The sequence below is a fragment of the Pseudorca crassidens genome, chromosome X (assembly GCF_039906515.1).
Source record: "Pseudorca crassidens isolate mPseCra1 chromosome X, mPseCra1.hap1, whole genome shotgun sequence".
In the NCBI taxonomy this organism is placed as follows: Eukaryota; Metazoa; Chordata; class Mammalia; order Artiodactyla; family Delphinidae; genus Pseudorca; species Pseudorca crassidens.
The window spans coordinates 115,856,392-115,871,515 of record NC_090317.1 but is presented as its reverse complement, the minus strand read 5'-3'; the positions used below and the strand labels follow the sequence as shown (position 1 = coordinate 115,871,515).

Below are 15,124 nucleotides of genomic sequence, written 5' to 3'. Positions count from 1 at the left end.
ATGCCCTCTCTTCTCTCTTCTCTCTTCTTTCTTTTCTCTCCAAGCTATTTTTTTCATTATTTATTTAGGTTTGATCATGAATTAGGCTTGTTTTGGCTTGTTAACTATTTGTTTTATTTCATGAAAATTTTGTGTGTACTTTTTTCCTTCCTTTAAGTGTATGCGTTCTTTACTCTGAAGCTCCATTTGGGTTGAGATTATTGTTCCTTCTCCGCTATCTAGACTAGAAATGGCTAAAACCGCGTAGAACCAACAGTTAGGTTAAGAGAAGAGCCTGGAGGAGAAAATTAAAAGGTCATTTTAGACTTTGCCCCACCATCTATATCACATCATTTATGTAAGCATAGTTTCCCTCTTCTAATCTTCCAAAACCTTGCGGATGTAAGTACTAGGGCAGCAGCATGCCCCATAATAAAAGTCATCATATTAATATTTTATCTTTAGAGATTTCTTGAAAACAGTGGCGGTCTAATTACTTTATAAAAATAATCTTATTTTGGTCCCTGAAGCTGTGAAATGGCAGCTTTGCCAATTATAGACTCTTCTCTTAAAGCTGTGATCTTGGGCCATTGCAAACTGAATGTTTTTGTATGGTTGACATTTTGGTTGTAACTGTAGCATTTGAACATACAAATTATGGTCAGTCTCATTAAAACATGAATTGTAATACTGAGTTTTGTAGATATAAAGCATTAGGATGCTTCTTTGTTTGAAAGTTAATGTGACCCTTCTATTTTGGCCCCCTTCACTGTCTTTGTGGTCAATGTAAAGAAGCACGCTAACTCTATTACCGAAATAGGCCTTGATTTCTTGAGTGTCGTATTAGATTATCTTCAGGTTTTGGCAGTTTGGTGCTTTATTGCTTTATAAATTTTTTAACTGTAAATTAAGTTCTCCACAACTGATGTCTTGTGCAGGAATGAAGACATCCAGATAGAGTATGATGGAGTTAGAAGTTGTTTGTCTTTTATGGGACAAAAAAAAATGTGTGTATACTAATGGGAATGTAACCACACATAAAAAAATCAAAATAATCTGTTTTCACTGTCTTTTTAGTGTGTCTTTATGATTTGGATACAGTATGTAAGTTGGTATATTATGGATGTTTTTGCTAATATCACATTTGCTGAAAACATTATGCATTGTAAAATGCTTTCATATTCAGATTGACTCAGAGTGTACAATCCTCACTCTCAAAGAGTGTTCATTTTAGTTGTTGAGTCAAGTGAAGCTGAGTAATGTAATAGAAAGAGCAGCAATTTGAGAGTTAAAAAGATTTTGTGTCCTGACCCCATTCTGGCACTTACTAGCTGTGAACAAACTAAATTAGCCTTTCTGATTACGCTGGGGGATTGGAGTGTCTGTGATTTCAAAGGTCTAAATGCCACAAATCTTTGGTGACTAACTCACAGGATCAGTAGAAAACAGTATGACCACATAAAAGAGAGAAATTTGGGGCTTCCCTGTTGGCACAGTGGTTGGGAGTCCGCCTGCCAATGCAGGGGACACGGGTTCGTGCCCCGGTCTGGGAGGATCCCACATGCCGCGGAGCGGCTACGCCCATGAGCCATGGCCGCTGAGCCTGCGCGTCTGGAGCCTGTGCTCCGCAACGGGAGAGGCCACAACAGTGAGAGGCCCGTGTACCAGAAAAAAAAAAAGAGAGAGAGAGAGAAATTGAAGGACTATCTTAATCTAAGACCATTCTTTATGTGATCAAAGACACTATGGATTTTTAAAAACTATAGTTATTGTTACTATAAATGTAAAGATTTCTTCAAAAAGATAATTGAATCAGTCTGGAGATGGATATCACACGATAACTTAAACAAGGGAAATTTAATCTAAATAATTACTAAACTGTGATAGAAGAGTACCGATATAGATGTAAAGAGACTCTAAAGCATGCCCTAGGACTGGGGGAGAGTACCCAAGGAAGGACAGATTGAGGTGGACACCTTCCCCCACACTGAGGGTCAGAAATCATTAGAACAGTCAGGTTGCGGCTTCACTGAGTTGCCTAAACCAGAGCTGGCCCAGACAAGCAGGAAACAACCTTCCAGGATACAGGCAAGTGATGCTGGTAGGAGAGCTCACAGAGAGAGTAGGGTGCTGACGTGGGTATGAGGCTGAGAGGGCCACAGGATGGTGGTCACTGAGCCCAGACTGAGGCTGTGAGGTCACTGAGGGACTGCATAGTCTGGGCATCATGGATGTCCCCACACACGTGTGTCACTGATGGACCTTGTAGCAGAAGCAAGAAAAAGCAAAACACTGCCCAAAGGGAAGAGAAGCCTCCTTCTCCCTGCAGTATCCCTCCAGCACCCTCTACTGGCACAAACTTAACACTGTCCTTACTGTGAAGTAGATATATTTGAAGAGACCTGCCTGTCATCATAGAGGAAACACTGAAGGGTGAATTTGGAGCTGAGAACCAGTAAACTAATAACTGGTACAATGCAATTAGCTCTTTTCTCCATAAAATCATATATGGAAACTTTGAATTTCTCTACTATGTGTAAAGACATTGCTCCCAGGTCTCTGCTATTTGTTCCCTATTTGCCCATAAGCTGTATATATAGTGCCTGGATTTTCCAGAAGCTCATCCAATCATAATGAACAGCTTCACTCTTGCTGTTTGAATCTAAAGTAAAATTAAATCATCTTCCCAATAACCTACATCTTATTCGAGCCACTAATATGTCCAGACCCTTGTTAATCTTGAGCCTGGAAAGTAGTGTGCCCAAGAATGAGTACTCCTCTCATCTGTCTGGGGACTCCCTGCAAGCCTGCCTGGCTCTGCTTCCTGCCCCTGAGAGAGCAGGCAAATAGGGTGGAGATTTTCCCAGATCCAGTTCTGGTTTCCAGCTGACTGTTTCCCTATCAGAAATCAAAGGAGCAATGGAGGCTCTTGTCCCACCTTTAATTCAGACCAGGATGTCTCAGGAAGGTAGTTGGAAGTTGGAAGTGTCATGCGTCCACTTCTTGCTCATCAATGTAGGTGCACATTTGGGACTGATGTTCTCTCACTGTTTCGTACTGACTTCATCATTCTTAGATGATTATTATTTTAAAGTGTTATTGCTTCTTTTCCGTGATCAGGAACACAAGGACAGCATGGTTAATGTCAGTGATGTTAAGGACAAAGCCAAATACATCACCGGAAACACTGTCCCAGGTTGAGAAATCCTTGAGCATAGCAGTGGCATTTGAATCATGGAGTAGATACCCAGTGATTGTTGAATGAATGCATGGCTTAATGAAGCAGTGGTGATGGTGATTTCTTTCCGTTTTGCTAATTGTTTTGTTGTGTTTTTTCCCCACCATCAGAGTTTGAAAGCTAAAGGGATTGCAGACTTTTCCAGGCCTTGTTGGAACAAAGTTCATATGACCTTTATTATTTATTTGCAAATATAGTTGCTTTCTGAAGCTATTTGAAACTCTTTAATCTTTGCTGTGTACAAATATAATTTTTACATGGGTTTAAAGTTGAAATTTTATTCTGTTGTATTAGTTTTTTAAGTTTAAAAAACTTTCTATTCAATTCTCTTTACTCATATGAGCAAGAAATTCTTCCTGTGTTGGGGAATATGTATGTAGATTAATACTTTTTAACATCAATTTAAATTCTCTTTATCAATTTTACCCTTTCAAATTTACCTGTGATTGTTCACTCCTGTGTCTTTTTTTAAAATTTTTATTTTATGTTGCAGTATAGTTGATTTACAATGTTGTGTTAATTTCGGATGTACAGCAAAGTGATTCAGTTATACATTTATCTATTCTTTTTCCCATTTAGGTCATAATAGAACATTGAGTGGAGCTCCCTGTGCTATACAGTAGGTTTAGGGTACCATTATAATTAGAAATGCAAAATTACTAGCTCAACAGAGATCTGGCAAGTACTACAAATACTGTATTTCTGAATGAGGCTTATATAATTTAGAGTTCTCACTATTTAATATGGAATAAATTTGCACTATTTTATAAAAACAAAGCTTCTCTTGTTCATCAAAGATGATGCAAATATCCTGCTCAGTTGGCACAGAGTTGTGTGATTTATAATACTGAATTATACTAATATATAAACCAAACAATAAAATATGCTCTGTCCTCTGGACTATTTTAATTGAACTATTATTTATATCAATAACTATTTTAATATGTACACACTATTTATCAAAATGAAACTTTTGTTATTGTTTTCCAGGTTACTGATAAGAAACCTGGATTATTTAAGCTATACTTAAATTGTAGCTTTCACATCATTCTTGCCATCTTAAAATGCATATTCATCTGTTTATTGTTTCCTCAGTTCATCTTGGTTTTATACTCTTGTCCCTTTTATGTATGTGTATATCTGAAAGTAGAAATTTCCTTTTGTAAAACCTTTCGTTAAGCTTATGAACCTGAGGTTCTTTCCTTCGTCAAATGAATGTCTGATTTTTAAATCTAAAGATATTTCTATTCATTTCCTCCAGTATACTCAGAAGAATAACCAGTATTCCACTTATTTAGAAAAACGTAAATAAAAATACTTTAAGTAGCTCAATCATGTCTGGCTGAGTGTTCTCTGAGGCTAAGAGGCTAACTTAAGACTTCTTACCTACTCCTTAGCTTTTCACTATTGTCTGTACTTAGAATGCTTTCTACATTTCCTTTTTAAAATACAAAAGCTAAAACTTCACATATTAATCTAAAAAGTGTATAATAAATTCAGTGATAATGAAAGAATGCTGTTCAGAGATAATGAAATAATGCTATCTGCTAATTGGTTAGTATATTAACGTAAGGTTGCTGTTTTTCGTATCTTCACAGTGACTAAAATGTTGCTTTCACGACTTTTTAAAAACCGCTGTTTATTTTATACTAACCGTGCTATATTCAGATCTTTTTTCCCCTTAAGAACTTTTAGATTTGGGTGAACCAGCCATACACTGTATGCAAACCTATATAAAATATAGTATGTATACAGAACAGAGTATGAAAACGTCCCATTTCTTCCTGAGAATATGCTCTATAATTAATGTTAATTCATATTTGAAATTAATATAAACAACTGGAGAGGAAAAAAAGACAATACCATTAAATCCAGCCCATGACACTCTTTTGTTTTAAAAGTTTCTTAAGTCATAGCTAGCCCTCTGTTAACTGCTATTCAGTCACAAATCCTTTGTCACCATTTTGGGTAGTATAAACAGAATCCAGAGGATCAGTTATAATACTCATTGCCATTTTATGTTCCCTTTAACTTTACTAAAGACATATTATTTACTAGACTTTAATTTAAAATTTAAAAATTTCCTTCTGCTTTTAGAACTAAAGATAAATAGAATTTAAAACCCTTTGGTATTTATATTGCAAAAATAGCAGAAGAATCCCCTTTATACAAGTGGTTACCAGTTATCTTCTCGCTAGAAAGGAGTTGTCCTTTTGCTGCTAAAATTTCAAATTTTCCCAGAGAGCTGTGTCTTTCATAGTCTCAGATCTACTAGTCCTTATCTAAACTGTATTCTAAATTGCAAGAACACTTGCAGGCTCACCTTATATTTCATTATACTGTGTAGTTTAAACATGTTATACAACATCCATTTAATACTGACATAGCTTTTAAACAATACAAAAATGAAATTGATCAGAAACAAATGGAGATTCAAGGATCGAAGTAAGAGATGGTAAGCATAATGATTAAGGATTCAAGTTGGCTTTTGGGGTTTTTTTTGGGCCAAGGCAATGACCTTTGTCTATTTATTTAGCCTTGCTTTCTCACCTGCTAAACTGGCTATACTACTACCTACTTCAGGTAGTTGTTAAAAGGATACATGAAATAATGAACTATTTAGCGTTGTGCAGGACACATGGTATAATGTTGATGTTAACTTTTAATAACAAAGAATATATTTTTCTTGCTATATTATAGTTAATTTCTTTTTCTGGACTATTAGGTAGCAATAGATAATACTGTGTTTTAAAACAACATAATATCACAAATTCACTGAAGGAAAAAATTCACTTTTTACAAGGATATGGAAGGCATTGTGCTAAATGAAATAAGTTGGACAGAGAAAGAAATACTCTACGATGTCACTTATATGTGGAATCTAAGAAATACAACAAACTAGTGTCAGCTGAAAAAAATACACAATCTAAAAGCTGAGAATTATGTTTATTTGGCAGAGTTTCTGAGGACTCAAGCCCTAGAGGCAGCCTTTCAGATATCTCTAAGGGACTGTTCCGAAGAGGTAAGGGAGGGGCCAGGGTATACATGAGTTTTTGCAACAAAGACCAGGTAGTGGGAACATAAAAATATGTTAATTAAGAAAACCAGACATCTCAAGTTAATGAATTTAGTACTTTTCTATGTACGGGAAGATATAATAGCCTCGGCTCATTGAAATCATTCTTTTGATATGCACCTTAGCTATCTAATAAGGCCAGTATCCTGTTCTTTCCCATCCTAAGTCACCTCAGGGTGCACCTTTGAGGATGGCTGCAGTGGCTGAGGGCTTGGTAGTGGGCAGCCCATTTGTCTCCATTCTGAGTTCCCTCAGGGCTCACTGTTGGGGGGCAGCAGTAGTGGCTGTTGGCTTGGTGGCCTCAGCATCCTTTTTTTGCTGATATGGCAGGCAACATTTTTCATTCACACCAGTGAATATAACAAAAAAGAAGCCAACTCACAGATATATAGAACAAAGTAGTGGTTACCAGTGGAAGAGGGAGGGGCAGTATAGGGGTAGGGGAGTGGGAGGTACAAACTATTGGGTGTAAGATAGGCTTAAGGATGTATTGTACAACAAGGGGAATATAGCCAATGTTCTGTAATAACTGTAAGTGGAAAGTAACCCTTAAAAATTGTATAAAAAAAGAAAAAGAAGTTCTAAACCCTACTTCAAGTTCAATAAATAAGTAAATAAATAAATAAAAATAAATAACTTCCCTGGAACTTTGCTGTAGTACCCTTAATGTGGTTTCCTGCAGTGGCTTGATGTATGATACAGTAATGAGTATAGAATTAGCATTTAAAGCCAGGCCATTTTATACCCCTTCTAATTGGCTTATTTAGCCAAGTGCCAAATTGCTACAGTATAAAGATTCTGGTACATTATCTCTAAAACGGGCAGCAAGGTTCTAATGGAGTTTCTTTTCTAAGTCTTTCTATTATTTTTTCCAAAATCTTTAATCTATTAAATCCTGATAGCTTCGCTGGTAAAGTCAGTGTTTTGCTCATCTTTCGTATTCCTGGCAGACTTAGCACATAGCAGACATTTGGCAAACAAAATTACTCAAGAAGAGAAATCTGGAAAAATGATTTGCGACTTAATACAGTAGATTTAATTTTTTTTTTTTTGTAAAAACACCTACAATGTAGTATTTCTGCCTTTCTTCCTTCTACTCCACTTTTAAGTGCTTCCAGTGCTTGAATAGGAGAGCTACTATTGCTCATTACCAGCATGTTATATGAGGCCCTGAGTGTTGTAATGCACACATGTTGAGCCATTTTTGTATATCCATTACCTTCCTATTTATTTATACGTTGGACTCTTTTGAAATATGCCCCAGTTTGTAGAAACCACAAAGCGTTCTTTTTAGCATACTGATTTACTAATTTTCAGATTATCATGCAATTTAAGTATCCTATATAGAAACCCTTCACATTAGCATTGTTTTCCACCCCCTTGAGATAAAGAGAAAATAAGAATGAAAATGAAACCACATATGGAAGGAAAAGAATAGTTAAAAGATTTAAATCTGCCCCAAATTGTTTTTCTTCTTGCCAAACAGTAGCAATTTGAACTGTAGCCAGATTTTGTAAAGTGCTGCCATTCTGTCTTTTCCCCCGTGGCTGCTGATGAATATTTTCAAGAGAAATAAAAATAAAACCACACACACACACAGAGACTGGGGTCCCAGGATGGGCTATATAATATGGGAGTGCAAAATGAAAATATGGAGCCCCTTGTTCAAAAACAATTAAGAATTCCAAAATGGCACCAGCAAAGCATAATGCTAAATGCAGGCCCTTGTGCACAGGTCACATGCCCATGAGGCTGGCCCTGTAAGGTTCCCTATTTCTGAGAGGTGGTCTTCCTGTTGGCACTTTGCTTAGCAGCTCTTCAGGGTAATTACCTTCATTGTATCTCTTGAGAGCACTGAAACTTGAATATCAGAGAGAGTAAAGAGATGTGAACTCTCCATCATGACCGTGCAGTGTGATTACTGGTCATTGTAAGATGGTCAGCAAGGCCATGGCATTAAGAATATGACATAATTCATCCCATGAGTAAGAGCTGAGCCCTTTGAGCTTATGGAAAGCAACAGGGGAGAATAAGCATTTATTTGGTGTCTTCTTTGGATAGGAACCATATCAGACTTTTTTTTTATATACATTATCCTGATTAGTCATGCAAACCATGTAAAGTAATCTTTATTACCCCATTTTCTACATGTGTAAACTAAACCTCAAGGATATAAAACAACTTGCTCACAGACACGCCAGTGTGGTGATTGCCTACATATCTTCATACCAAGCCCATGTGCTTTGCATGCTGTCCACTGTCTGTCCTTAGGAGCTGATAGCCACAATAAAAGTGCAGCCGTGAAAAGCAAAGAGCAGGACTGCAAGAAGGGGGAGAAGTTTAGCCTGGCAGTTTCTGTGGGGTGACGAAGCTGAGCCCAGCAAAGACTGAGGCCATGGACCATGTACAGAATGCAGCGAATAAAGAGTCCTGACCAGAAGGAGGGGACTCTCTCCCTTACAGTAGAGTAATGCAGTGGTCAAAGAACAAATGTAACATGTTGGAGATGAATACAAGGTGACACCTTGAGTGCTGCAAAATTGTAGCTCCTCCTACAGTAAAGGCAAGAAAACAAAAACAAAATAAAACAACTTCCAATGTTGGACAACCAGGCTTCAGTAAGTAAATGAGAGTCTGTGAAGCATCCAAGGGCCAGAACATTTTAGAACAGTATATTCCAAGCTTCATTCACTTATGTTCTACTTTCTTCATGATTTTACCATGTCTCAGTCTTAACCATACTATTATGGATGTAACATACATTAAATCTATTATTCTCTATCAGCATGAATAGATTTATACTAACTAAAGCACTAGCTTTCTGTCCTCAATCAAGCGAGTCTACTAATTGTTAAAGCTCATTTGCTCTTCAGTTTATTCAACTCATATTAATTGCCTTAATATGTTCTAGGATCTGTCTACCAGGGGTAGGGGAGGAAGAGAAGTCAGAGATGAGTAGGACATGGTCCCTGCCTTAGAGAGCTTCAGAATGAAGTTATCATACAATTTCAGACTGTTCATAGAACATTGAGAAAGCAGGATTGAGGGAGTGCCAAACTTTGCCTGGAGGTAAGGGGGAGCTTGGAAAGGTAACCTTGAGCAGGAGAGTCTAGACAAATGAGTGGGAGGAGTTCACCGAGCAGATTTGGAAGATTCATCTTCCCTGGATTTTGGCTGGATTGTTTTCTAAACTTTTCTGATCATGAAGTAAAAACCATCAAGGTTTTTGAACTTATTGAATTCACTTCCATCTAACGGTTGGCATCAAGAAGTTTTCAGATTACTAAGATTGTTTAGAAATAATCATTTTATTTTAGGTCTGATGAATCAAATAATAGAAACAAAACATAACCATAACTTTCTTGAATATTTTGATATGTAGTTCTTATATCCATAATTTAGAATATAGGTGTGCTTTATGTGTGGGTATTTCTTAACCTGAATACCTTTTTCATACAGACTTCATAGAATAAAATGCAAACTACTTTCTTCTACTGTTTTTTATTTTTCCTTGTAAAAAATGTTATAATAAAAAGTGATTTATATGTTACTTACAACATGTATTTACCAAATTTTTTTTGCTTTTTGTTTTTTTGCTTTCAGTGTAAAACTCTGTCTGGAGTCTGTGACCACATCATATCCCTGTCATCAGATCCTCTAGTTTCGCAGTCTGCCCACCTTGAAGTGATTCAGCTGGCAAACATCAAACCAAGTGAAGGGCTGGTAAGAGATACCATGTTTATCAAAGCCACCACCCATCAACAGACAGCTAATGGTATGGGCAGAGCAGTCCCCAAACATGAGAATCCATGAATTTTAACAAACTTTGAATGGTTTGGGGGTTTTTTTCCCTAGAGGAATTGAGGTAGTGGGAGTCAGTCATGATAAGAAGTTTTATAAAGGTAAATGAAAATGAAAGAGAATTTAAAATGGTGATTTCTGAATTATCCTGTTTACTTTGCTAAATAAATTAGCTTTAGTTACATTTTCACCCCCTACTAAAGTTCCTTAGGTTTAAAGGAAGTTTAAGTTATGAGTTTTATAATAAGAACCACCTGCCCATGAAAATGAGTGTTTTGTTTATTTTGCTTTTGTTTGTTCCAGTTTTAATAGGTCTCTCTTCCCTTAGGTTGTGTAAGCTAAACAAACCTGATATTCTTTATAATTCTACTCTTTCTTTTAAGGGTGAGTAAGCAGGTGGATATTGCTAAAACTAGGCTAACATCTATGAGATGTATTTTTTATTATGTCATAATAAAGATAATCATCTTCTATATTTTGTTCACCTGATTAAAAATTGTATTGGTTCTAAATTTAACCCAAGGGAGAGCTTTTCCTTTAATGAGCCTCTAGAAAGAAAGCATATAATATTAATATTAATGAGGGAGAGACAAAAAACAAGAAACTGGCTGTAGAATATCTTACCTACTACACAACTATTACATGTTAGTTTGTTGCTATAGCGTTTCTACTTTCTCCCTAGAGGTGAATTTTCCAAGGATACTATTAATGATGTTTTAGAAAGTAGGAATCTTGAAAACTAGTGTTAACAACTTAATTCAGATAATATATTCTTAAAGATCTCTATGCAGGTTTAACTTTTTATGTGGCCTTTCTTCTTCAGCCTTATATGTGTGTGTGTGTGTGTGCGTGTGTGCGTACACGTGCGTGTGTGTGTGTGTGTGTGTGTGTGTGTGTGTGTATAACTGTTTCCGAGGGCAAAGCCTTTGTTGGTCACCAGTGAGTTTTTGGTTTGAAGCCCTCTATTCTATAGAGTGACTTTTCTCCTGTTACTTAACAAATTACTTTTGGGTAACTGTAGCTCCTTGTCTTTTTGTGGCTTTTATCTGTATTTTCCTGGAAAGATGGAACTCAGCATCTCAGACATAGACAAAGTATGTCATCATTGTAACCTATAAGTGTTATATCTATGTTATATCTTTGATTAGTTTAAAATTTTTATTTTAATGTTTATAAACTTATTTGAAGTAATATTTATGATTTAAATTCTTACTATTCTTTTTGGTCACATTTACAACGTCCAGTTTTATTTAAAGCATCTTTCCACCCATAGTATTAAAGATTTTCCTTTCAATATCTACCCTTGCAGTAGTTCTGAAGGAAAGAAATCTCTCTAAGCATGATTTGCAGAGTGGGAAATTATGAACTAATTAGATTAGGAGATAGAAAACCTGGATACAAATCACTTACATAAAATAGAGCTGTGAGTGTGATCTGGGGCAGGTGAGGGAGTAAATTTAACTTCCTTGGCCTTGATATTTCCATCTGTAGAATGTTGGGGGTAGGAAGGGATGGACTAGATCCTCTTTAAAGCTCCCTCTAGCTCTGTGAGTTTGCAGTTCTGAGGATGGTATTGTTCTAAGAAAAGAGCCTGTTTTTTTCCCTCTAATGACCACTGAAATAATGGGGGGAAAATAACCATGTGAAGTGAGTCAACACATTGCTCATTAATGGACTAGATGAAAGCTTGATTTTCATTTTCAGTGAAGGTATAGCCCTGGACAGATCTTTCATTTTTTAAATTTCAAGTACATAGAGCTGGGTCTGCTCTTTGAAATAGTCATGAACTTAAAATGCTAAGCACCTGATTCAGTTAGTCTGGCAGACAGCTGGTAGAGAAAAGAGAACAAGTGAGTGCCTACCATTTTCCGGGTATCATCCTCACAACTCTATAGAGTAGGTATCCTTACCTACTCACAGGTCCTTACCAGTTTGCCGTGTATGACATAGAGGTAATATACAGTAGAGGCAGGGTTTAAATCCAGGTAAATCTAAATGAGGTACAACTTAACAAAGTTTATTCCATTATCCCACATTTAAACTTGGGATTGCTAAAGGGAGGTATGAGACGTTTAGGAGGATGACTTTAAAACTAGAACTACTTAGAGAAATCCATTTTAAAGGACAATCAGCAACACTTCATTGGGAAAATAATTCCAAGGGAGGAAAAGAAAAGGCTAACATGTTGAATATTAATAAAAAGAGTTAAGTGTAAAACCATTTCTTGTGATTCATGTTAAAGGGGAGATGACTAAATGGAAATTTTATACGAGTTACTCAAGGCATCGTTTTAAAAATCAGCCACCTTTAAGTAAGTTTAGTCCGTCACATTTGAAATAGATTTGAGGATTTTGGTAGCATTTAGCATGTGCTTAGCCATAGGAAGTGTTTAAATGAAGGAAAGAAATAGAAAGATGTGGGAGAATACCAAGCTTTAATGAAGTTTAATCAGCTTAAAACATCTGCAGACAGTCTTCTGGCTCTTTCAAAACAGAACATCTCACATAGGTAAAAGGTAACTGCTTTGTTCTTGCACTGATAAACTGGATAGATTGTTCATCAGCTTTCTACCTAATTAGTCAAATCTCGTAGAATGTCTTAGTTTTGACAGTCCTGAGCATTATAAGGAATGGTGGGAAATGTTCTTAGTAATGGTTAAAATATATCAAACTAGCTTCTAAAATGCTTTTAAACAACAATAATTAGCAGAAAGTTAAAGGAAGGAAAATGAGAGCTATTGGAACATATCAAAACTAGATCAGAGCCAAGAGAGGTTGAATAGAGAGGAAAGGGCTTGGGGAGCATCCTTGGGGAAGCCTCTTTGCCTCAGAGAGTTCTTTTGCTGTTTAGGCACTTGGACTATCTCCAAATATGCCTTCTTCCATTGCCTTGACTGTGAGGTGGCTTTGGCTCCCGTTGGTTAACCGACATTTGGAGACGGTGAAGCAAATGTCATTTTGGCAAGCTGAACAGAAGAGAGGGAGCTGTTGGAGTCAGCTCCAGAATTAATTAATTGGTTTAAAAAAATGCAAGAAGGAAGAATGAAGATTTTGATGAAATGGAAGACCAGATTTATCTCAGTTCCAGAAAAAGAGCCATTTGAATTACATGTCCTCCTGCTGTTTGACCCTTTCTCAGAGGTGACCAAGTGATCAGATGTATTTCTGTGGACTCTTCATTATTCAGAAGATGATTAGTTTGAAACTGATCCAAGCAACTTGTTTCTTCTCTTACTTTCTTTTGGTTCCTGACTTTTGGCCATTTTTCTCATTAGTGCTACCAGAGGGAGATAAAAAAGCTGAAGAAGTCAGTCTTGATTATTAAAAGCAGTTACAACTAATGGTTTATTGAGGTTAGAAATGAAAATACTGCGTAAAACAAAATATCTTCAGTCTTTTTGGCATTTTAAAGATGTGCTTTATTTCTATTTTATTGCTCATAGCTATGAAGTTGCTAGAACTGAACTCTATACATAGCTCTATCCTTCTTTACTTAAGCATTTAAAAAATATTTTTGTTCATCTGAAAAAAATTAGCTTTAGTATAAATTACATAACATTTAATTATATATAAATAATGATGAAATCCTCTTCCTATAACTAATAGATACTTGCTTTATCTTACAATTGCCATTTTAAAAGTTCCTGGTATGTGCAGTAATTACATAGGAATTTTATTTCATTAGTCATAACTAGATTATCTTCATGAGTTCTTATGATCCCAATGAATATAATGACTTTTCTAAACATTTATCTTAGGAGACTAGACTTTCTCTATGACCCAATCATTTAAGAAATTATATAGAGCTCTTGTCCAACACCTTAATTCATAATCAGTAATGCACAGTGTTGAAAGAAGTGTGGAGAATAATATAATAAGCTTTTGCTTATAATTGTCAGAAGAGATGGGTGACTTAAATAAATTTGTAAAATATCAAACCCAGTTACTCTTTATAACCGCTTTGCACGTAGTATACGTGTGCTAGAGAGGTCTTAGTCTTTTTAGAATAGATGTTAAACAGTGAATGTTTGACTCAATATCTAGTTTCCAAATATTATGTTCTAATAAGAAAAGTGAAGGTGTACAACGCTCTTGTTAATAAATCTGTAAATTAGGAGCCTCATGGTAGAGAGTGTGGTTAGGAGTCAGATTGCCTGGGCTTGAAACCTGGCTTCACCTCCTTTGGCAGACTCCTCAGTTTCCTTATTTCTGAAACAGAGATAATGACAGTTTGTACCACACAGGCTATTGTGAAATAAATGTCAAACACTTAAAACAGTCCTTAGCACAATAGAATTCACAGATAAATTAACATCTTTTAAATTACATTCATTTTGTTTCACATCAGAGATCCAGGCTTAGCCATTTTTCTAATTGGTACCAACATCTTAGACATATGACATTACTAAAATGACTTTTCAGAATTAAAACCTACTCAATGACTTCTTAATAGTTCCATGCCATGAACTTACTGATTCTTGTTTTTATTTGTTACTTATTTTCAGTGAAAACACATGTATGTTCAGGTATAGAAATATATAATTGACATAAAGTTATAGGAAATTAACATAGTAATTGTCTACTTCATATAATTGTTAAAACATATGCTTTTTCTGAAATGATTGTTGTTAGTTATTAAGTCCCTTATGTTTCAGACTTCAACTTTATTAAAATTAGTACTTTTTAATTTTTGAAGTCAATATTTTGAGATGCAAAGCACTTTTGACGTAAAACTCAGTTAATTTTTACCCGAAGAGAATTTAAAGTAACAGAATCGTCCTTAGACAGGAAAAAAGTCCATTCACAGAATCATCCATTTTTTTTCTGATTTACTTAAGTGAAAATATTTCAATATTTAAAATGTGAATACTTTCTTGTGATATTTTTTCTTTTAAGGTTCTGTCACTATGCATAATTTAAAGCTTTCATTTGCTCTTAAAGCTTGCACAATTTGAAGGTTTCTGGATAATCTTTAAACTTTAATGAAGCTTTCTCTAAAATCGCTTTATTTAAATGGAAATGGACTCTCAC

The 15,124-nt window shown here is 35.7% G+C and overlaps 1 protein-coding gene across 6 annotated transcripts in view; it reads left to right on the top strand.

The window, feature by feature from the left end:
* CNKSR2 (connector enhancer of kinase suppressor of Ras 2) overlaps positions 1-15,124 on the top strand; it is a 258,125-nt gene that overhangs the window by 103,213 nt on the left and 139,788 nt on the right. For all 6 annotated transcript variants that reach the window (XM_067724238.1, XM_067724242.1, XM_067724241.1 and 3 more), the window contains exon 6: positions 9,897-10,016. In XM_067724238.1, coding sequence (XP_067580339.1) covers positions 9,897-10,016 — 120 coding nt within the window. The remainder of the gene's footprint in view (positions 1-9,896; positions 10,017-15,124) is intronic.